The 24646-nt window shown below is 33.7% G+C and overlaps 2 protein-coding genes across 4 annotated transcripts in view; one reads left to right on the top strand and one right to left on the bottom strand.

The window, feature by feature from the left end:
- Window positions 1-16825, top strand: part of LOC145313230 (uncharacterized) — a 67830-nt gene extending 51005 nt beyond the window's left edge. For both annotated transcript variants that reach the window (XM_080152531.1, XM_080152532.1), the window contains exons 11-13: window positions 10464-10606; window positions 11250-11438; window positions 11966-16825. In XM_080152531.1, coding sequence (XP_080008657.1) covers window positions 10464-10606; window positions 11250-11438; window positions 11966-14074 — 2441 coding nt within the window. In that variant the 3' untranslated portion in view covers window positions 14075-16825. The remainder of the gene's footprint in view (window positions 1-10463; window positions 10607-11249; window positions 11439-11965) is intronic.
- A 909-nt stretch (window positions 16826-17734) lies between these two features.
- LOC145315083 (uncharacterized) lies at window positions 17735-22065 on the bottom strand. 2 transcript variants are annotated; one of them, XM_080155126.1, is made up of 5 exons: window positions 22022-22065; window positions 20610-20704; window positions 20230-20253; window positions 18976-19066; window positions 17735-18622 (listed from the first exon to the last, which is right to left on the bottom strand). In XM_080155126.1, exons 2-5 carry the CDS (start codon window positions 20701-20703, stop codon window positions 18481-18483), a joined length of 351 nt encoding a protein of 116 aa, XP_080011252.1. In that variant the 5' UTR covers window position 20704; window positions 22022-22065; the 3' UTR covers window positions 17735-18480. The 2 variants fall into 2 exon arrangements, with proteins under 2 accessions (XP_080011252.1, XP_080011251.1); XM_080155125.1 differs by having other exon boundaries at window positions 20598-20704.
- Between the last annotated feature and the right edge of the window lie 2581 nt (window positions 22066-24646).

The following is a 24646-nucleotide window of genomic DNA, read 5'->3' on the forward strand; positions in this document are numbered from 1 at the left end:
GAAATATTTATTTCTTCGGTTATTAAACCACAAGATTTATATTTACCTAATAGACTAAACATTATAGTTGATTTATTTCATAATAAATAGCTTTTTGCATTTTTTAGTAAAAGTTTTGTTCTATACACACACAAATGCTTCAATTGGTCAAGAAATTAATCTCCAAGAAAGTTTAACACTTTACTTAAAATCTATGTTTTCATTTTAATTAAACTGTAAATCATTCATTAGTTCAAATTTTTTGTTGTTGAGAATACAGCCCTCGTTAAAAGATTTCTATAGAAATATGATAATCTTTTAGTACCTCAAATGTGTTTTAATAATAAGAATACTTCATGAAATGATAAACATTTTCCTACTATTGAGTAATTCAAGGTACAATTCGAGAATATAGTCCCTGAATTTTTGTATCTACCCCCATAATATATAAAATTTAGAGAATATCCCCCCTACTCACAAAGTATAGTATAAAGTTTGAATGTGTGTTGCAGATCAAATTTGCAAGTAATCAAGTTGTGCAAAAACAAAGTCAAAGTCAGGTTTCCCCTTTGCAGGGTGTGCATTCACCTCCGCAACAAGTTTCATATTGTCATGTCATCAATGCCGCAAATTGTTGCGACAGCATACAGGGATCTAAAGGGATAAAACAATGACCGATTAATTGATTTACATCCTCAATAATGATACACAAAATTACCCCTTCTGTAGTTAACAATTAGCGATTGAAATGTTTGGAAACTCAACTTAATGAATCTACCAATCAAAATTTACTAAAATCCCCAAAATTGTTAGGCCAACGAATAAGAAAACATTATTGGGGACTAGTGTAATAAACAGCCCATTGTCCCCTCTCTCTCTCTTAACAGCATAGCTTTATTCTTCTGTTACACTTCACAATGCATCATTTAAATTTTATTTTATCTTTTTGCGAAAATAAAACACTTTACTGGTGTGATGATATGCGAAAGTGAGTGCACATCATTATCAAACTTGTTCAAACTTTCATCCAAAGCAACAGCAAAGTTTTTAGATTTATTAATAATAACACTATATATATAGATTTAAGTTCAATGTTAATAGGCCTATTACATGTTGAGGTATTAATTAGAAAGACTGAATATGAGTTAATTCTTAATTGTGTTATTTAAATCAAAATTATTAGACTTCTCTTGTACACCTAAATCTAAATAAAGTTAAGGTTATTCCTTTTTTGTAATATGATTATCTTTTACAGTTTGATTCTCAATTTAAAGGGGAATTACAAATAAACATGAGTAAAAGATAAAGAAACTAAAAAAGTTTTTCAATGTCAAAATTGATCATATGATCTGTATTTTATTGATACATGTTTTTTACGTACGAAAAAAAATAACACAATATTTAAAACGAACGAATACATTTAAAAGACTGAAAAGTTGGAAGAAAGCTAGTTTTATATAGGTAGTCCCTATTTGATTTCGTCGTTTCTTTAATTTTTCCAGTTTTCTATTTTTAGATTTTATAAAAATAATGTTTATAAAAAATATTGTGTACTCTTTATAGTTGCCTAAAACATACGTAGTAAAATTTAATTACTGCATGAAACGACAAAAATAACCAAATAAACAAGGTTGATAATATTCAAAACTAAACTATTGTATCATTAAACAACTTTTGAAATGAATATTTAAGATTTATTTTAAGTTTGGAAATTATGCCATTTTTGTTCTTATATTTTCCTGCCAATTTTGAGGCAAAATTATTTTTCTTTAGATGAAGCTATCCTTACTATCCTAATATAAAAATTAGTAAGATTTTTTTATTTGTAGCAAAGGATCTCGCTAACCGCAGAAACGACATGCTCCTCCTTTACAGTGAAGCTACTTATAGTTCTTGGGATGTTTTTAGGCAATTTTATTTCTATGTAAAGTCCGGTTAGATATGGTTTTAGGCTATTTTCCTGCCCTTACATATTCCTTCGATATAGAGCCTCTAGATGCTAGGGGCGAAACCGCTAGGTAAATCATAACGCAGCTACTCTACATCTAGTTAATTGGTGGTCAAGATGGGTTTATAGGTAGAACTGCTACTAAAAATGATTACCGGATATGTATCAGCATGACCCAGCCCATATTATTACATGAGATGGCAAGATTTGTTAACATAGATGCGTATGTTTTTTGTGACATAACCTTAGCTACTATTTAAAAGTTAGGTATAATGTACATAGTTTAACTTACAATTGGATATATTTCTAATTTTCTTTTAATCTTTAGAACTAAACTAGGATGGCAAGAAAATTAAAGTAATCTAAACACCGTTCTGCCCTTCATTAGTTATTACTTAGATATAAGGCTATTTGCGATCGGTTTTTATCCGTAAATTTTTTTTATATTGCCCGATGTGTCAAATCTAAATAGAACTAAGAAATATTTTAAATAAAGACTTCAAGCATTGCAATGGTGAAGCTTATCCTTGTTACCTTCCAGTCTATTGTTTGTTTGTGTAAGGATTATGCAACAAAGTCGCAGTGCTTACAAACCAACCAATTTCATTATATTAAAATTGCATTTTTTTAACCTATTTAGATTTTATATATTACTATTTGCGAGGAGCACAGGAAAAAAATATTATTTATTTTTAAAGACTTCAGAAATTTTAATTTGGAAAACTTTTTGCAGAATATTCTGCAAAATGGCTATTTCTATGTGTTTATTTGCTTTATTGTATGAACATATGATGGTTGATTTTGCTAGCATGGACTTGGTGGTTTATCCTTTTTTTAGACAGGGTGCCACCAACACTTTTGAAATGTCCGCTTTAGGCCAAAATAAATAATTATTTTAAGAAAATAATGTTCCCTAAAAAGTATAATGAAAATTGAGCATCACAACATTTATTTTTAGTCCGTGCCTTCGGCATCTCGAGGCTAAAAAAACTGGTTTTAATCTTATAATTGTACATTCTATATCTGCGGAAAGCTGTTTATAATACGATGCGAGAAATAACTATTCTCTCAAATTTTCAAAGTTACATTGAATGTTTGCAATTGCAATATAAACTTTTTTCAATTAAAGCATTTTAAACTACTATAAAGTTACAAGTGTTGACACCCATGAATTTGTATGCTGAAACAGGTCTTTTGTCACAGACGGAAAAAAATCACAAAGCTTAAATTAGCAACATAAACTAAACAACATAGGTTTATACTAAAAATTAGAATACTAGCGGGTGGGCCACTAGCCTCTAGGATCTTTACCCCAAGAGGTAATTTTAAAAAAAATAGGTACCTAAAAAAATTGTGGAGATTTTTTTGTTTTTTGGGTGGATTAGGGATTGTTCCCCCTCCTCCCAAGAAAATAGCTTAAAACCACTCCTGAAGCGTAGAATCCAAGCGGTTCAGTGGTTACCGATAAGCTTCTGATGGACGGATATACAGATAGAGAGACATCATTCTACTTTGTATTATAGATATGTTGTTGTTTATTATTTACTAGATGGGGCTGGAGTGGTAAAACCTCCACTTTCATTTTTAAAAAATTAAGTACTCTTCTCCAAAATAGTTATAAACCTTACCTGGACCTAAAATAAGCTTCACCTTAACTCTTAACTGTAGAACCATATCAGTCCAGCATTTAGCAAAGTCCTTAAATACAAACACAGATACACAGACATCGAGTTACTTTTATAATTATACAAATAGAATTTTGGATGAATGGATCGACAAATCTATAATGAATGTAAATTACAAATACAAAAAGTTTTACAGTCATTTTAGAAAATTACATACTAAAAGTGATACTAGGTAATATACTACAATTGTGAAATACAGTATCATCTGAAAATGTTTTTGCAGAGCATTTTTAAAACATTTGTATGTTATACTATTGTTTAATTACACATATTAAATGAAAATTAAAATAAAATTTTAATAGACAGGCGAACAACAAAATAACTTTTTTAAAGTAATTTTTTTAGAACATTGCGTCTAAAGGAGGAGTTTTAATAACAAGATGAACATTATGCCGAGATAGTCTAACAAAAGTCTTTTTTTGTTGAAGTTTTCTAAAATTATTTTTAAAAAATAAAGATTTTAGTGTTGAATAAATAGTCTTAAAATCTTGGGATATATAAACAGCAATTCCATGAGAATTATTGAGTCTTTTTCTTTTAACGGTATCATAAATACTGTTACCAGAGCCACTAGAGTTACTAGAACCACAGCAACCCTTCTTGATTTATTCGGGGTAGGGAACTTTATTCAAAACCTAATGTCATCTTTTGTTTTAACTTCAAAAATTTCCGATCACTTGCCAATTATTAATTCATTCCGAATAGACAAAGTAAATAAACCCAAACTTCCAGATTTTTTTGAAAAAAGAGAATTGAATGATGAAAACTTTGATGCCTTAAACTATGCACTCTACCACACTAACTGGAATCACGTTTTAAGTCAGGACAACACAAACATTGCTTACGATAACTTTATTTCAACCTTTTTGAGACTTTATAATGAAAAGTGTCCAGTTAGAAAAAAACGTAAAAACAAACGTACCCAGCCCCAGCAACCCTTCATGTCAGATTACTTATTGCGTTGTAGATTGCATAGAGATATTTTGTACAGCAACTTTTTAAAAGACAAAACAATTGAAAATGAAAGTATTTACAATGTCTATAGGAATAATTACAATAGGCAAGTGAGAAGAGCAAAGATTGACTATTATAGAAAACAAATAAGAGATGCAAATGGGGATGGGAAAAAACTTTGGAAAACTCTTAAAGAAGTCATTGGGTTTAATAAATCTTCCCCTGAGTGCACATACCTTCAAGTAGGCCCAAACAAAATTGAAAATGACCAAGAAATAGCTAATGAATTTAATCGTTATTTTAGTCAAATTGGGTCTTCCCTAAGGCCTGAAATTCCTTCCACCCCCAAAAATTTCTTTGAATACTTACCACCCCCATGTCAAGACTCCCTCTTCTTTGAACCATTGTACCCCTTCAAAGTTATTAATATTATCCGTAGCATTAAACCTAAGCGTTCCACAGACATCAATGATGTCTCGATGTATGTTCTGTCTCGCTGTGCTGATACCATTGCCACTCCCCTAACACATGTTTATAATTTATCACTTCAAAATGGCACTTTTCCTGAAAAAATGAAAACTTCTAAAATAGTTGTCCTTCACAAATCAGGTTCACTCAGCGAGGCAGATAATCATCGAGGCATTAGTCTCATTGATAACTTTTCCAAACCCATTGAAAAATATGTCTGTGATACGCTGGTTAAGTTTTTAGAGGATCGGTCTTTTTTTAGCAATCGCCAGTTTGGCTTCATGAAAGGGATCTCAACCTTTCACAATGTACTGAACTTAAGCACAATGATCACCCAAGCACTCAGTCGAAACGCTTCCTGTATGGCCATATTTTTGGACATAAGGAAGTGTTTCGACATGATAAATAGGGACATCCTTTTTAGCAAACTGGAGAATTCAGGGATAAGGGGGGTTGCACTCGAGTGGTTCCGTAGTTACTATGCAAATAGAAAGCAGCGTGTATTTTTTAAGTGCCTTTTCTCCTCTACTATTGAATTCATTATCATTGGCGTACTCCAGGGGTCAGTCCTGGGACCAATTCTTTTTTTAATTTTTATCAATGACCTTGTTTCATGCAGTGAAGAGATCCTAATCAATCTCTTTGCTGATGACGCAGTGGGCTTCATTGAAAAGCAGAATATTATCCAATTAATTAACCTAGCAAGGGAGCTTGTCCCCAGACTGACCCAATGGTACAATGCCAATAAGCTACTCATACACCCCCGCAAGACCAAATGTATGGTCTTTTCCTCCCCCCGAGAGATACTCACCCCCGCTGAGCTCGCAGCTAAGACCAACTTCGAAATTTATGTAAATATGAACAATCACAATGAAAATGATGAGTCAAAAATCACTAAGTTGGATCTTGTAAGCGGTACCAACGAGGGTAGTATCAAACACTTAGGAATTCAATTAGACGAGAAAATGAAGTTTTCTTATCATCTTGAAAAAGTCTATAGCAAAGTCTCTAAAATAATTTATAGTATGAAAGTAATGCGTCATTTGTTGGACAAGAAACACCTAAAGCTACTCTATACTTCTTACATTAAGTCGAATATCGAATATTGTTGTCTCCTGTTCACTGCCTGCCCTATGTATCTGTTAGCACCAATTATTAAGCTACAAAAACAAGCCATTAGAATAATCGAAAACTTACCAAGCAGAGCTCACACAGCTGAATTTTTTAAATCTAATGGCATACTTCCATTCAACCTATTAATTGAATTCAATGTTTGTAAATTCATGCACGCCTATAAATTAGGCATTTTTCCTAAAATCTTTGAAAACACTTGGAACTTTGTTCAAGACAGACATACGTATGGCACAAGGAACAGGAACAACTTTGCTTACGAACCGGGCACCAATAGAAACTTTCTCCTGCACGCCCCTCTTAACTCTTTTCCAACTATTTTTAACAACCTTCCACTTGAAATTAAATTAATTGATAATAAAAATATTTTCAAGAAAAAATGTTTTACTTATTACCTAAACAAGATTGAGTTTTAAAATGCAAATATTTTTTTCTTTCTTTTACTCAACAATTGTTTTGCTAATGTTAAAAATTTCTGTTCTTTTGAATTTTTGTTTAACTAAGTTTCTATCCGTACTTTTTAGCCCCCGACTTTCTGTAAGCATTAAACTTCTCTGTTAAAATTCAATAAAACAGCATTTCCTTAACCTCAAATCACAACGAATAGGTTCCGTAGGAACCGACACACATACCCAAGTATAGAGTAGCTTGGCATAGTTTGTTTTTTATCCATTTTATTGTTTTTTACATTTTACATTTTGACTTTAGCTTATTTCCTTTATATTATTTTATCCAGCAGCTAACGAATCGCGCAACCTCTATCTATCTAATAAAAAAATAACAAAGTTTTTGTTGAATTTTAGCCGAAAATATATTTATTTATTTAAATTTAGATATCGAAATTTATTATAATGACTATCGCAGATTGGTTAAGCTCATGAATAGTGGGCATAGCCATCTATTCGTCGTAGTCGCTGGAGTCATCGTCGACGCCGTCGGGTTCTTGATGGAGCAGCTCCTCCAGAAGGTCCTGCTGGACGGTGACCAGGCGGTCCATTGTGGCGATGGCATCCATGTTTGCCTGGAAGGAACGGGCGTACGTGGGCATTACTGATATTAACCTCATGACTAACCCATAGTTCCCATACATCATGCGGAGGACTTCCTCATCGATGGCATCGTTGCGGAACCTCCTCCACATCAGCATGTCGCCCTCGTGCACAACGCCCATCAACCTGCGCTTGACCATAAACCAGAGGTCCAGACAGCGCCTGTCTACCCCCGGAAATGGGAGTAGATCAGGCACTGCCGCGAGGTTCAGCAGCTGCTGGACGCCGTGCACGGGTACAGGATCATCTACTTCGTCGCTAGAATTGAGCATAGCAATGAGCTCCTGCACCTGATCATGGAGGGGAACATTTTCCTCACCTCCAGCCTCCTCCAGATTTTCCGGCGCTCCATCTGGTATAGCACCTTGACCTTGTCCTACTTCTTCTTCTTGATCTGACATCTTGGAAACAATTAAACCTTGACCTAACCTACCCCATATTTATACCCCCTTTGTGTTTTAATACCATGCATTATGCAATCTTTAATTTAACTTATTAATTAGTAATACACTTTCCCCACTTCCGTTTCCCACGCATTTTCCCCTATGCTTCACAACCAATTGTTTCCCCCCCGCCCTTTTTTTTTCTTTTATTCTTCTGTGCTATACCAGGAAACCACTCTTCCCCCCACCCTCTATTTTCTCTCCCCCACCCCCCCCTCTGCACATACCAAACGATAAGCGCCGCTCCGTCTGTCTGGCTGGTAGCCACGGCCGCGAACAAACCACTCACCACGCCCCAGTTTCTCCCCCTCGTTTTCCCCCCCCCTCCTCCCCCATACCTTTTCAATTCCTTGATTTCTCTCCCATATTTAACTTGTCTCTCACTTCATCAATTTATACTTTTTATCCTTACTTTTTTTTTTTGATGCTAATGAAAAATTATTACTAGGCTTGACCCATAGCAACATATTAACAGACATCCTATTGCTTTATACATCTTTTAAATAATATAATTTCATAGCAAGATATCTAGGATTTATTAATTGAAATAAAATTATGTTTAATAAAATTATGGTACATTTCAAAATTATATTTAGATCTTTTTTTCAAATTTTAACAGTATTATTTCTCACAAAACAATTTTTCAATAGCCATATCAGACACATCTTGTAAACGATTTTACAGCTTTTTTTCTGTTGATTATTTGTTGATTTTTTGTGGATGTTTCTGCGGATGTTTTTGCGGATATTTTTTGCGGATATCTTGTATATGAAGTCGTATAGAACTTGACCATAACTGGTCCTGACCGGTAATGGCCACTTTCTGGAGCTAAAGTTGGAGACAAGCCCCCTCTTGAGCAGTTATCTGCTGAGCAATTTCACCCAATTTATTTTCATGATACTCCATATCTTTGTTTGGGTTGTACAGAGTGAGTGCCAACTCGGTTTCAAGATAACCTTGCTGGTATAGTAGACGGGCTACCTCACGACGCACTTCCTCACTGACATTGTCACCATTAACTATATTGAGAAGTCGTTGATATGTTATTGTCAATCTATTGCGTAGCGGCTGCCACATTTGCTTGTATTCTTCCTCTCCGAACATTTTCGTGCCTAAACAACAGTAAGATTAAAACTCCACTAAAAGCCAAGCTATAACCAAATTGTGCGCGCAACAGCACGCCACAGTCTTTTTTATCTTACCATGACCCACTTTCACCCTTCTCTTTCAAAAAAAAGGGTGAGATTAATGGATTAATGTAAACGTTTTCGAGCACAAACCACTTTCCCCTCACCTCACCTCCCCTCTCCCACCCCCCCCCCCCCATATTGATGCCCCATTCACAGCTATGCTGTGACCAGTTCTCAAAACATAAAAATCAGATTCCGGAGGAATCGAACCTTACATATTTAGGGACACACTCCCATTATCTCAAAATACCAAAATCAGATTCCGTAGGAATCGCACATGACCTATTTTTATTTTTGTACATTTGTACATCAGAGGATTATTATATCCATTCTCAAGAAATAAAAATCAGATTCCGTAGGAATCGAAACCAATCATTACATCTTGTTCACTTAGGTACCTAATACGTTATATATTAGAGTATCTTATTTTATTTTTGGATTGGACCAGCGTTATCGCGATATTTATCGTTATCCTGTAATTATTGGTGTGGAGATGTCCTTAGACCCGGACAAAACTCCACTCTATAATGAAAATAATTTGTTACAAAGGAAACTGTCTAGGTAGAGCTGAAAAGGGATCACAACGGGAATAGCGACTTCTTTTGAAGGTTTTGGTTCCTTAATTGTTCCGAATTTACGCTTGGAGAAGTTGCAACTGATAGTAGGAGGATGTCTGAAATACACAGCAAGATATTGTATTTTATCATTGTCAAGATTATTTATTTGCACATATAACATTGTATCGGCTTGGCAAGCGTCAAAGTACACCAGTGGCTCCACAACCCTTAAAGGGTTATGCCAACTATCTGGTACAATGTTGCATGGAATTTTTCTTGTAAAATGTTATCTTTATCCTATTCGAACTGGCCTGGCAACTAGGTGGAGACGAAGTTCGGCCAATTCCATGCTAGGTACTTAATAATAGTTATTATGTAAATTGTTATCAAACCTGCATCAAACATAACAAAACAGAAGAATCAAACCAATCAAAGCATAGTAACTTAATTTATGATATATATCTAATAAAATATGTTGTACCTTTGAGGAAAATAAATCTTATCTTATCTTATCTTGTTTTAATTTGATCTTTCCCCCTTTCATTGGTGTATGTTTGTAATGATCTATAATAGTGCAACAAATTATTTATAACGACCAATGTTTCCTTAATAGATATCTGTGCAGGCTATAAAACACAGGCATGCCTTGGCCTAAATGCTTATATGTATATTCTTTTACATTTGTATTGTGTTGAACGAAAAGTAAGGATATGTTACAGAAAGATAAAATTTTTCCTTCGGAATTCTGTTTAATTTCTCATTTTTATTGTATTTTTCATTTTACAACAAGAGGTCGGAAACTCTATAATTTGTATTGATGATATTATTCAATACCGAATAAGATAAATAATATTTTTTCAGGTATGGCTTTGAAACCGATTAATATTTGCTGGATTAGAACCGGTTCTCAGCCATACTGAAAAATCATGTAAAGCATCGTTTAAAAGAAAATCTTCCACTAAGATTAAAATGTAAATCATTGAATTAATACCTATCGGTTTATAAATAATTAACTATGTAACCAAAAATTTTTTTTTGAGATTTCTAATTTAATTTCAGGTGCTGAGAAATTGATACTGAAAATCCGCGAGTACAAGCCGCGCATCGCCGTATTCAACGGCAAGGGAATCTACGAGGTCTTCTCGGGACAAAAAGAATTTGTATTTGGAAAACAACCAGACAAAATTGAGGGCACAGACACGGTGAGTTAATTATATATTTAAGCAGTGGAGCTAGTTTATATCATATGCCTTTTCAACAAATTCAATTCTTTCTCGTCATTTCATAGGACATTTAAAACAATGGTCGCTGCGGTTTGTCAACGTTTAGTGTTTGCATTTCTATATATTTAGGGACAATCTTTTCATATTTCGTAAGGCATAAGTTTTCATGAAAACCAATCTTGTTCTGGCTTATGTTATTTGGATATAAAATTAATTTAAAATTCTAGTGAATATTAGGCATATATGAATAAAATGCTTAATGTTAACATATGTTATTGGATTTTTATCTATATATGTATTTATTGAATTATTGAATACCGAAGAATTGATATACGAATGTTTTTTAAAGGTTACTATACTTAAATAATAAACTTTTCCAGCGAATTTTTTGACATATTGTTTTCTCTTAAATAATTTGTGATAATAATAATATTAGTAAAAAGTCTCATCCGTAAGGTAGACAGGTATTTATATACCTATTTGGTAGATGACTCATCAGTCCCCTAGCTTACGTCCTTTTTAGGGAAACTTTTTGGTTTAAATGGTTTTGTGCTATTTTACTTATCTTTTTTCCCTCTGAAATTTAAAGTAATAAATATGCCTAAATTTATTTTATTTTCAGTATGCCTGGGTTATGCCCAACAGCAGCGCGCGTTGCGCCCAGCTACCGCGCGCCGTCGACAAGGTTCCATTCTACTCCGCCCTCAAAAAGTTCCGCGACTTCTTGAGAGGCGAGGCCCCGGACTACAACGAGGCTGACGTCACTTTCCCGGAGGTCAAGCTTCAAAACTTTACCAACAAGAGAATAAAGGTGAATATTTTTGTTTTTGCAGGGAGGAAGGGATGGGGACATTCGACTGTTAATGAAACTGGTACCCAAAGTTTTATAACCTTGTTATGTTATTCGTGGGCTCAAAAACTTTGAATACGTAAATTACTAAAATACTAAAATTTGATTGGTTTGTTAAAAACTAGATTAAAACTTTTTATTCAATAATTTTAATTTTTATAGGAATTTATTTTTATGATCAACATTTTGGGTATGTATTGTATAAAATTAATTTATACATTGTCTCATCTCTTAAGGTCCCTGCGTTTTTTAGCTTCTTGGCCTTTTTTTATTTTTGATTACTTTATTTACTAGAAATTTAAATAATACCTACAATTGGGGATTTTAAGACAAACAAAAATGCTAAAAGTTACAAATAGAATTAAAAAGGAAAATTAATAAATACCTACTTATGATTGTTTTTTTTTATGCAAAAGATTTAAATTTGTTAAAATAAAAAAATTAAGTAGTGACTATTGAGTAACCTATAAATAATTTTACTATTTCAGGACGACGACGATTTATTTGGAGAGGAGAGCATGGAAGACTTGGAATCACGTATCGATCCTGAAACGGGTAAGAAGCGGCGAGGCCGTCCACCCAAGCCCCGCCCCGACGGAACCTTACCGCCGCCAAAGAGAAAACGGGTCGACGAGTTCGGCAATCCTATTCCCAAAGGCTCTAATCCTATTGATCCTGTAACAGGGAAGAAAAAACGTGGTAGACCAAAGAAGTGTGATTTGCCGCCGGGCGCCTCAGGAATGGCGGGAAGCAGCAGCGGCATGATCAGTGAGCCTGGCAGCGTGGGAAGCAGCACGCAAGGCGGTAACGGCAGCAGTTCAGGTGGCGGAGTTAGCGGACTTCCAAATGGCGGTATGATGAAACATGATTACCCGCCCCCGCCAAGCAGAGAAGATGATGACTGTTCCGAAAGCGGTGATGCGCCAAGTTCTGTGTCAAAAACACCAACACGGCTGCCACCGTTTTCGCCTAACTTCCGCGGTATGGGTTCCATGCAGGGTGATGAGGAAGGTAACGACCCTGAAGGCGGCATCAATGATGGCGATAGACTACGTCCTTCATTCGATGCATGTGAAGATGGTTCCCAAGGTTCTTCTCAGCATGACCACCATCACATGGCTGACCTGTCGGCAAGATTAAGCGGTGGTGGCGAGAGGATGCCGCAATCTCCCCCGCCCTCCGCGGGAATGCATCATCCTGGAGGTGGGGAATATGAGCACTCACAGCGGACCAGCCAACCTGACCACCACGAAGAGGCCAGTCATCAGTCAGGTGACATGGATGACTATCAACAGCAGCAGCAACAGCGGCCAGAATCGGCGAGGTCCCTGAATCATGGTGGGCCACCTCCCCAGGCTGCCTGCAACTTCTCTAACCCAACAACTCCAGTTGATGATGTTGGCAGCCATGGGCATCAAGGGTATCCGTCTGGATATCCGACCCCGCCCGGAAGTGGCTTCCAGGTGATGAAGAACGAATCTGGTCATCCCCACCACACTCCACAACATCAAGAATCACCGACGTATCAACAGCAGCACAGCTTCCATGCTCCGTACAGAACAATGCAGGACACACCACCACATCAGGGCGGCAGCAGTGGTGGCTTTGACTCCCCACAACCCCACGGAGGCCGTCAGCTAAAACAACATACAGATCCTGGGGATGTGTCAACTAAAAGTTTGACCGGCCTGGAATCTTTGGTGGACCAAATACCTGCGATTGCAGAAAATGACAGTGGCGTCTTTTCTGGATCTGGCGGTGGCAGTCATCCGCCAACGCCAAGGTCTGTTGGGCCTTACAGTCCTGGACAGTTCCACGGTAACGGAGGAAGCAATTACCTCAATTCCGGCTTTTCTGGTGGCGGGTATCCATCTGGCGGCGGCGGAACTCCCGGCCCCAGCTCAAATACGGACAACTATCCAACTGACCTCTCATCTACAAGTACAAATTATAGTGGCGGTAGCAGCGGCCCTTCCGCAGTTTCTGTCTCCCACTCACCTGTCACACACTCCAACTTTTCTGTGAGCTCGTTAGCGCACAGCAGCGTTGGCCACGGCCGCCATCTCTCGTCGGCCGATGCTTCGGCGCTTGATTCAGCAGCTGCCGCGGCAGCTGCTGCTCTTGGTGGTCATTCTTCCTTGTCTGACGCGTTTTCTGTGTCAAGCCTTGCCTCAACTTATGCGTCAGCCTTGACCAGCGAGGCAGAGTTATCCAAGTATGCTGCCTCCAACCCCTACATGAGCCAAAGCTCCATGTTCTCTAGCAGCCTAATTGGAGCATCGCGAGCAGGGATATCTCCAGCTGCAAGCAACTTCATGTCTGCGGCTAGCGCTGGTATGGGTGGAATGGCTGGCATGGGTATGGCCAGCATGGCGGGAATGTACGGCATGTCCTCAGCAGCTTACAGTCAGTATGGCAGTGCAGCTGGTGCTTACTCTGGCAGTGCTGCGGCTCAGGCATTTGCTGCGGCCGCTTCTGGGGCGGCTGCAGGTTCTTATCCCCACCCACACCACGGACTGCACATGCCAAACCCCAGCTACCCGTACCCCTCACCGTACCCACATCAGTCGCCATATTCCCAGTCACCGTACTTCTAATAACAAAAAAGAGTATAAGTGTCTGTGAATTGCTGCTTTTGATGTACAAGTAGCCGCAGGTGTGCAGCAAAGTGTTAAAAAAAGACAAGAAAAAGTGTTAATTTTTTATTATGCGTTCAATGTTTTTCCCTGTTAATATTAGTAACATTGTGTACCAAAAAAAATCTGTATAAGAAAATAAACAGAACGGACACAATCTTGCATTAAACAAAACTTCTTACTTTAGTGACACACAGTATCATAGTTGTTTTTATACTTTTAGTTTATAATTATAACTTTTAGAATGAACATTTAATATTATATATGTGTTCCCCTTGTTCTTATTATTTAACTAGATGTGACAATTATCTTCTATATTAGTTGACATGTTAATTTTTTTAGAATTATTTGATTTGTACATTTTTTAACCTTCTTGTGTTTTTGTTTATAATACAAGAAGGTCAAATGATCATTATTAGTATATTATTATGTTTTTTTTATAAGTCAATTCTAGTCTTAAAGGTAAAATTTGTTAAACTTATTTTGCATTAACTTTATACTTAAAGCAAATAAAAAGTGCCATACCTACTTAATTTTAAAATTTAAAATGCAGCATTGTACAAATTGTATAAGGCCTATTTTTATTAATCTTAGGGCTTCTAAATTTCTAAATGGTTAATCTTCTATTGTCATAAACCAATCCTAGGTTTTATATGTTTTAAAAATTCTTCTACAGGGTAAACAAAGACCATGGCGTGCAAAACAATAGATGATAAAATTTAGCATAACTTTGCTATAGATAATGTAAAAAAAATTCAAACATGATTTAAACAACTGTCAGATATAAATAGAATGTTTAATATAATTAAAGTAAGACAAGAGCTAACAACAACATTTAACAAATGTCTTTTTATTCAACTGAAAAATGCAACATAATAAAAACTATCTTAGACTGAGCTTAAAATGTTCATAATAGCAACAATCTATTTTTTCAATACAAAATATTTTACAACAAAAATCTTTGAAAATTTGAGGGATTGATAAACTTAGTATGCTTCTGATTTAGATTTCAATGAGATTTGATTTGATATTAAATATAGCTGTTTTGAACAAGCATACAATCTTAGGGGTTTATTTTCCTTTAAATGAGCTTAATGCTATGTAATTTAGTTTTATAAAAGAGCTTCTAAAAAACTTTTAGATTGATATGTTTAGGTTGATAAAAAACAGGATTTTTCATCATTTTTATGTCACAAAAATTTGCATTTTCTTACTTTTTTAGCAATAGAAATATAGTTTTTAAGATGTGTATTTTTATCCCTTTTTCATGTAAATAAAATAAAAACCCAACCTGATATGTATTTTAATACCTTCATAAAAAAAGATGAAAAATCTTGAAATTATTTTGACTACCTACTAGTGTTAAAATTTTTCTTTTTATTAGTGTATTATCCAATATTGAGGATTTTTAATTTATTTTATATGTGTATCTAACACATATTCTAATTTAAATTCAAAATCCTTGATGATTAAAATAACAATCACCCCTTTACCCCATGACAATTAAACCTAAATATAAACTTCATGTATGTAAAGAAAGATAAACAAAGCAAAAACAATATTATCATTTAATACAATAACTACAAAAATACCTTAAAATCATACTGAAAAAAATAAAACATATTTTGCCAAATTCTAATATAATAGTCTATGGGAATAAAAAACATATTTTCAAATATTAATCTTAAAATTTTTCAACTGTTTTTTAGATACTTTTCTCAGACATTTTTTAGCATCTTTATTACATATTTTTGTGAAAGTAAACTACTGATATTTCTCCTATATATTATATATATTATTAATTAACCTAATCAAGGAATATTATAGAGTATAATCAGTTTCTATCTGAGGGTCCAAAATATGTGTTTTAACTCTCTCTTTTCTTGCTCACTCTTTTTTGAGATGAAATTTGTGTTTTTTTTAATCATTAAAAACTTTTGGTTCTATGTAGATATTTTAGAGAAATCACCATTTTACTAAAAAGCAAAGCTGTATGTAAAATAATTTTGCATAGAACCAATTGTTTTTTTTTAATTTGAGGCTGACTACAGAATTGAAAAATATTAACTATGTTGTGTAAGTAACAAAAAGACAAACTTTGAAGATCTCATTGCTTTTCTGTTAAATATTTTTGTAGTCCCATACAAAAATTTAAAATTTTTCATTTCCTTATTATAACACAATCATTATTATACATTAATAATTATTAGTTTTAATACAAAAGTGCAATAATATAATAATATTTCAGTTTTTTAACAGATTTTAAATATTGAAATGAAAAATTCTAAGTTTCCTTATCTCTTGTATCTAGTCTAAACTAAATGTTTAATTAATTAATTGCTATAATCAATATTCATGCAGGTTCATTACAGGTTTTTTTTTCTGAATTTATTAAGCAAAAAAATTATGTATTTCAGGCTTCAAAAATTTAAAAGAGAAATATTTTTACAAACTTCATAACAATTTAAAAACCTCAAAATTTTAAGAAAATTTATTTTTGCCTATTGTTCAATTGAAGAGCCTAAAAAGTACATAAAAACTAAGAAATAACTGAATGTGTAAAAAGCAAGAAAAAATGTAAAAAATTTGTGTAATTTTTATTATTATTACTATTATTATCATTATTATTAAAATTACCTGGAGCTGCTAAATGTGAATTCTATGTGTAGACGGAATTTTTCTGGTCTGTGAAATAAATCTTTATTTAGAAAAGCTGTCTTTTTTTAAAGTGTGACTTTGTGGAGATTATTGTCAGTGTTCGACAGCCGCGAATAGGCCGCCGGAAATATTATTAGAGACTGTCGAGCTAACATAAAGTGTTTGTGGGATTTTTAGCAGTGCATCTATTAATATAAAAAGTATATCCTCGAGTCCAGTTAACAAAAAAATACTCGTATCGTAGTATTTCAACAGCTCAAGGAGGACCATAAGCAACCGTCAATCTTATGGCCAGCTCGGCATCGGTTGTGCATCACAAAACTAGCGGCTACGCCCCCTAGAAGCCCCTAGAGGCACTTAAGGTAGTAGGGTGAAAAGTCGACCTCATCCCATTTTAAATTTGAGTTTCAAAAGAGTAAAAAAATATTTTTTGGGGGGGAGGAGGTTGAAGACAACCTCCCCAAAAATAGTTTAAACCCTTCCCAGGACCTATAAGAAGCTTCCTGTAAAGGAGAACAATGTCGGTTCAGCGGTTAGCGAGATCCTTCGGGACAGACAAAATACGCTTACTACATTATATAATAGGATGTGCAGGCTAGAGAGTATTAAATATCAAAGAATCAGCGATTAGTTATTGTTTTCACTCCTTCCATCAATTCAAATTTTTTTTTTGGGGGGGGGCTTTTTTATCACAAAATTTTGGGTACCATTGTAATTTACTGTCCAATGTCTGCTCCCTTACTATACATGAGCTAGAAGAATAGCTTTCATTTTTAGCTTTTAAGTTTCATAATAAAATGTATAGATGTTTAAGGGTAACACGGACAGATAGTAATATTGTTTAATTTCAAAAATGCAACAGTTTTTATTATGACCAATCTTGTTTTTATAATCTTTAAATAATTTTAACTGAAGTTAGAATTTTATCATGTAGATATAAAAATGTTAATTCAAGAAAAAACATAATTTACTAATTGTTTATTTGGTATACATTACTTTCAAACATGATTGATAAAAAAAATCACATATAAACCAGGATAGGTAACATGATACATAATACATACATAATAATCAGTTCTTGTTAACTCAATTTCTTTTATTTTCTTAAATTATGGTTGCATTTTTCTAATTTTGATTCGAAAGTTTAGGTACATAACTGTAAAAAATCATATAAAGCATTTTTAAATAAGAATTTATTGTCTTTTGCAACAAATTCAGTGATAGTTATTGAACTAAATACATATAAAAAATAAAATTGCACATACTGACAACTCTATCATTTACAAAAGAGAAGGAGATGAACTAGGGTAAGTGTTACCCACTTGAACAAACGCAGTAAGAAAAAAGGAATAAAACAAATTTGATGACAATTTAAGAATGCTCCAACAACCACATTTTAGATAATGTGTTTGAAAATTTTAAATTAAATTTATACTTAATTAGAGTTGAGGCATAACAAATCAAATCATTATATTAGTTTATAGAAGAAAATAGATTTAGTAAAAGGTAATTTTTGGGACATAAACAAAGCATTTGATTGTTGAAGATTTTATGAAGAATTATTTTTAAAGTTTGGTTCTTTTCCCTTCTAAGTTGTTCATATTTGCATTCATACTCAACCTTGTCTAATTCATTTACTTAAAATTTTTTACTCCAAATAATCGACATTTAAAAAGAATCAATTTTCCCTAAAATTACAAAAGTAGCCCTTATTTTTTACAGAGATCATTACACTGAGAGGGTATGCTCCTAGAGCAAACATTTATACAATTTCCAGTGGGATCACTCAGGGAGAAGGAGCGGTCACAAGATGCGCAGGTTCCATAGCAACCAATACTTTGCCCATGACATCTGAAAGTATTAAAATAGAATTAGAAATGTCTCATAATTCATCACGAAACCTTGACCCGAAAAGAGAGATTTGGTGATTTTTTTTGATAAACTTCTAGTACATTAGCAACAATTAAACACAATTATAATAAAAAACATTTAAAAATAAAGTAGTGAGGTTTTTTGACTGAAGCAAAATAACTTTAAATCGGCTAGAACGAGTAACAAACATATATTAAGGTTCTTAAACAAAGTTTACTTGATAGTTGCTCAGTTTTTAGTTGTAATTAATATTTGAAAATACAAGTTATGGACAAACGGGCGAAAATAAGTTGTTTTATAATGTTATATTACTTGGCAAAGCAGAAGTTTACCTTAATTGGCAGGAATTTCTATAATCAGTGCCCAGTGAGCTGCAGACTGGAGCTACAGATCTTGGACAACGGGCCAAACACCTCTGCACAGCTGTAATCATACATTTCCAAATAATAACAAGATTAATTTATTTGTTAATGTTAATGACAGTATTTGAGTTAGGGAGTAAGGGAGGGGACAATGGCCAATTAATTCAATTTAAGAAAGGCCATGAAATCCAGATTAATCCAGAAAATTTGGAGGAAATTGTAAAGGGTGTGGTAATAAAATTTAGAAAACTATAAAATAAGAAAAAAGTTCCAAGAAAATACAATCATTTGAAAATTAGATTACCAGTATATCAGACTGAGGTAAATATTCTGTAATTAATTACTAGAAAATCTCTCTTGAACTCGTTTAACCCATTTTCCTATATTTTAAATGTCACTATACACAAAAATTAAATTTAGGTTGTTAGATTAGGGTTCTTAGATTGTGTATTACACAAATATAACAATAAAGTTTTTATCTATGAAATGATATTTTTTGGAGAATTTTTTTTTCAAACCAGCCATGTCATAACAAATTCTTCTGTCTGCTATATTCAAAACTAATACAGCGAGTAGCGGCATTTCATGCACTAGTACCCAAACTCAGTCAGAAACTGCTAAATTCTTGCACATTCCCTTTAAGCCAGTACCCAAAGTCTGAGACTCATAAAAATTTAATATTTGATCCATTGTCCCCTCCCTTAATCCCTGATTTGTGTACTTCTGATGTAGTATGCCCTCTTAAGAAATTAGATTAGCTTGTCTAATAATGAGTCGATAAATTACCATTTTAAGCAATAAAACGACGAAGTGAGTTAAATGATAGATGTCCATTTCATTGGTCTGATAAATTTTTTTTAAAGTCTCAAATAGTAGTCAAGTCAAGAAAAACTCCCATTATCAAGACAGACAGAAATATTGAGTTACAGGGTAGCTTCATATGAGAGCAGTGGCGTGAAGTAGGGGGTTTCAACACTCCCCTCGTTAAAATCGAAAATGGGAAGACCTTCTTTCCCCTTTTTAACCCCCTAATGGTTTAACACCTCAGTGGTGAATCATTGTGCACGCCACTGCATATGCGAGACAGAGCCATGGCCACTGTTACATTGTTACATCCTTGGAATGTTTTTTTATCTATTCTTTTGCTAACTATCCTTGAAAAATTACACCTCTTCCCTCAAAAAAAGCTAAAAAATAAAAAAAAATACCACTGTCATACTTTACCTGGATCTACTCGAAAAAGATTCCCTAGATAGAAACAAAACTATTAATATTTTTCACAAAAACTTTGCAAAATTACAGCCAATATTTTTTCAATATATGATTTATGTGAATCTTAGCGAATTTTTTCCAGTCTCCACTATCTGCAAAAAGAATTTCACTAAAAGGTAAACAAACGAAACCCAGCCATTTCACTATTTTCGACGTGCATATAACATCAATTAGGAAATGTTGGTGTTATCATCCTTAATAACCTACAATAAGCGCCAAAAACTTCAGCCAGGCAGTAACAAGAAGCGGCTTCTGTTTCAATTGATAACATTTTTACATATCTTTCTTCAAACTAATTGTTAAATTATAGTTTTGTTTGCCTAGAATCCTACCAAGGGCTTCAAAGAAGAGAGGTTTAGATTCTGTTGTTGTTATGGAGAGAAGGCATACAAGTGTCACTGGTAACAGCAGATTCTTCATCAACATTCTGAAATGTTTTTAAATATCATTATCAAGTACAATATTGTCTATAAGGAGCGCAGCAAGAGCAATATAACATTTATTTTCCAAATATTTAATGACAAAAATTTAGAACGCTTTTCTTTACTACCTGTATATACAGTTGTAGGTAAAAACGCTCCTAATTAACTTAATTTTAAGAACAGACTGGCATATCCTAGATATAGAATTGCTGCACTTCAACTACAAACAGGTTTTTTTTCTAAAACTTGTTGATCAATGTTTTTTTTCGATCCTCAGTATTCTAAAATCCCTTAGGCAAAAAAATCTTGCTTTTCTAGAAAGAATGTAACACATAAAATAAATAAATATTTTTTATACCAGAGTAACATTTCTGACTCTCTTATATATTTTCTCGTATTCATTCGAAACCGGTTAATATCAGGTGGATTGGAACCGGTTCTCATCCATACGAAAAAACTATGTCTAGCATCGTATTATATCCAGTTTTCTATGAATATAAAAATGTACAATAATAAGAAGAAAAAAACAGTTTAGCCCGTTCCTTCGGCATCTCGGGGCTAAAAAAACTGGTTTTAATCTTATAATTATACATTTTATATCTGCGGAAAGCTGTTTATAGTACGATGCGAGAAATAACTATTCTTGAATAATTAAGTTTCTATATTCAACCATACAGGACCTTAACCATGGTTGATTCAACCCAACGCACACTAACCTAACTTTCTAAGAAAAGGGATAAAATTGTACACATAACTGTAATGTAAAGCACAGCCAAGAAACTAATTCTATTCACAGTCAAAAAACTAATCTAAAATACAAAGTAGCTTGATGTCTGTCCGTCTGTCTGAAGTTTAAGATCTCGGTAACCGCTGAACCGAAAGGGCTCTACTCTTCAGGGACTATACCTACTGGTCCAGTGGTGGTTTTAAGCTATTTTCTTGGGGGTTCAAAAATGAAAACCCCCCCCCCCTTAAAAAATGGTTTTGAGGCAGTTACTTCACAAAAAATGGCAGCACAAGAAATACCTATTTATTTTTTTTTTTAATTACCTTTTGGGGCAAAGCCCCTAGAGGCTAGGAGCCAAGCGGCTAGTTTATTCATAATTAAAGACACAAAAAGTTTTTTCTAGAACTTAAGAAATTTATTTATTTATTTAAATAATTTTGGGTGTGGTTATTTGTTTTGGTTTTTAAGTAACTAAAATGTTTCATAAACACTAAAATAATGTTTGGAAAGCTTATATGCTTGTCCATAAAGAAATGTCTTTAAGGACAAATTAAGTTATGTTATGAAACTCCTATTTGACCTAAGAAATCCTTACTTTCTAAGCTTGTCTATAGTTCACTCAGTTTCACCGTCAACTGAAGGGTTTCTCCAGCCCAAAAAGTAGGCCCTTTAAAAGGACTGTCAGCGATAAGTTTTTAAATATTACTTCCCGAAAGTGTTTTTAAAAAAACTAACCTGTAGGCAAGAACGAATTTGCAATTATGTTCAAAAGAAGAGCATCAATCAATTTTAATTAAGAACCATTAAATATTTGAAATGGTTGATTTAAAAACTTAAAAAGATATAATTAGAATAAAAATGGAACAATCATAAACATAATTTATATTGTTCATTAAAGATTTATAAAAACGTTCTCTCATTAAACTTTGGTGACTTTTTCATAAGTTTTGGTTGGTTAATGCAAAGCATCATTGCTTTTCATGCAATAATTTGAATACACTGTTAAGGTTATTTTGTTTCTCATAATTGGGGGTGAACACTGTTCAATAAATCATCGTCCATTGGCATGTCCCTTAAGATACCTGGTATTTTATATAATCAAGAAATTCCAAATTTGGGTAGGTATTATCAATAAATGATTGATTAAATACATAAATTCTACTAATATCAGAAATCCCACAAGTTTTAAAAATCCATCAATTTACAGCGAGCCGCAAGTCTAAAAAAATGAACTAAAACAAAAATAAAAACATGCAATTTCTCCCCATAAAAAAAATTACAACACACAGTCTTTTTGGTCACACAATACACAAAGAAGAGAAGACTTTTTTGTGCAACAGGTTTAGTTTATTCAGTAGACTTTTTTAGAATAAACATTTTTTCCAATATGAATTTTTGGTTGGACTTTAACCTAGTGTTTCGGAGCCGCCATATTTTGCTGGAGCCGGAGCCGTAATTTTCGTTAAAAAACGGCTCCGGCTCCGGACTAGATAAATAAAGAGATTTTTATAAATTATAATTTGGTAACTCTGTTTTGTCATGTGCAAATGCCCTTTTTAAGTTTTTCAAGTCTATTTTTATCAAAAGTTCAAAAATAAAAAAATATTTTTTATAGGGAAAAAAATATGTCGAGTGACAGTGACGTTCACAGGGGTTTGCCAGTAGTTTTTGCGAAGCGCACCCGAAAATTTTGACACCCCTTTATGATTATTGACAAAAAATATGGGTATTATTTTATCATGAGGAAATATTATGATTATGATATGTATTACTCTATGACAATACTGTCTAATAGCTAATTTCTCCTTGGTCTACGAAGTTAGGTCGCCTTAGGTTGAACTCAGCGTGATAGGGATGGGAAAATGGCAGATAAATTAATTCATCGCCCTTCCTTCCTCGTTAATTGTCTTTAATTTACAAATGGTTAGAACCTGTAGTTTACTAGGGAAAACTGAATTTTTCTCCATTGATCTTTCCTTTTTCCCTGGACTGAACAACTGAGTAAACTAAAGAAGGCGTTGCGCGCAACAGACAAGAACAATTAAGAACAACATTTGGGGCGAAGCTAAATTGATTTTCAATCAAATTCAAGGAACCATTATTAGTATGCATATCCTAGAAAAATAAAAAGCGATAAAATTAGCCAACACATTAAAGAATTCATTGTAATAAAAGTGCCCTTTTGCAGATTTATTTCAGGAACATAATTACAATTTTAAGAGAAAAAATTCTACCCCTAAATATGAATATTATTTGTAATTTTGCTCCAGATTGAATAAAAATAAATAAATATATAAACTTCTTTATATTTCGCTAAGAAATAGGCTTTGAGAGGAGCTTTAAATACCCAAAATCTAATAGTTGTTATAGAGAAATCCCATTAATTGTAAGAAAATTTGAGGGAGAAAGGAAAAAGAAAGAGAGAGAGAGAGAGAGAGAGAGAGAGAGAGAAAGAGGATTGGATGTTGTAGCGAGAGTGAATGAGAAAGGGGAAATGATAGAGAAAAGGCGTAAAATATACAACAACTCAGTAATCTGAAGGGATAAGATAATTCCCAATGACGAAGAACAAAATTATCCCCTCTGTGGATTAAAATAATTAGTTAGGACACTACTTGTCTGAGATCAACCAATAAAAAGTAACCAAAGTTTTTGAGCCAACCAATAAGATAATGTGGTTCAAAAACGTTGGATACCAGTGTAATCTAGAGTCCAATGTACCCTCCCTCCTTGACAACGACCATAAAATTTCACTGCCTTTTTTCTCTGACTGCTGCAACCAACACTTACTACGCAGCGGCGCGCCACTTTTATCACGCAATGCGTGCTCTATGGTTCTCTGGCTCCATTAAAAATGTTTTAATTTTGAATCTTGATGTTATAGAATAACCAAAAAAGTATTTTATGTTTGGTATTGATTTATTTTAATGTAATGCTGATCATTATTGATAAACGAGATTAATTAAAATAGCTTAAATCTAATCCAAAGATAAATATGTAGCTCTCCCAAGAAGCACATATTAAATCCAATTCGGTCTTGTTTACTTGAAATGCTTTAAACAGATTTTACATCTAGCATTTATCAAAACTTGGAATTCTATATGCAATTTTAAGGAATTAAGTCGACTTTATCGATCTAATAAAAAGTGGTTGAGGCTGACACAACATCGACATGCTAATTAAAAAAACTACATACTCACACAAGCTTTTAAAAAATAAA

Source organism: Acartia tonsa, chromosome 3, assembly GCF_053477335.1.
Source record: "Acartia tonsa isolate MP-2025a chromosome 3, ASM5347733v1, whole genome shotgun sequence".
Lineage (NCBI taxonomy): Eukaryota > Metazoa > Arthropoda > Copepoda > Calanoida > Acartiidae > Acartia > Acartia tonsa.

Coding starts and splice junctions, on each gene's coding strand:
- LOC145315083 (XM_080155125.1), bottom strand. CDS start 20,703: ATGTTGATGAAGAATCTGCTGTTACCAGTGACACTTGTATGCCTTCTC. Junction 20,254..20,597: donor AGCCCTTGGTAGGATTCTAG/GCAAACAAAACT, acceptor GTTTCTATCTAG/GGAATCTTTTTCGAGTAGAT. Junction 18,623..18,975: donor AGAAATTCCTGCCAATTAAG/GTAAACTTCTGC, acceptor TAATACTTTCAG/ATGTCATGGGCAAAGTATTG.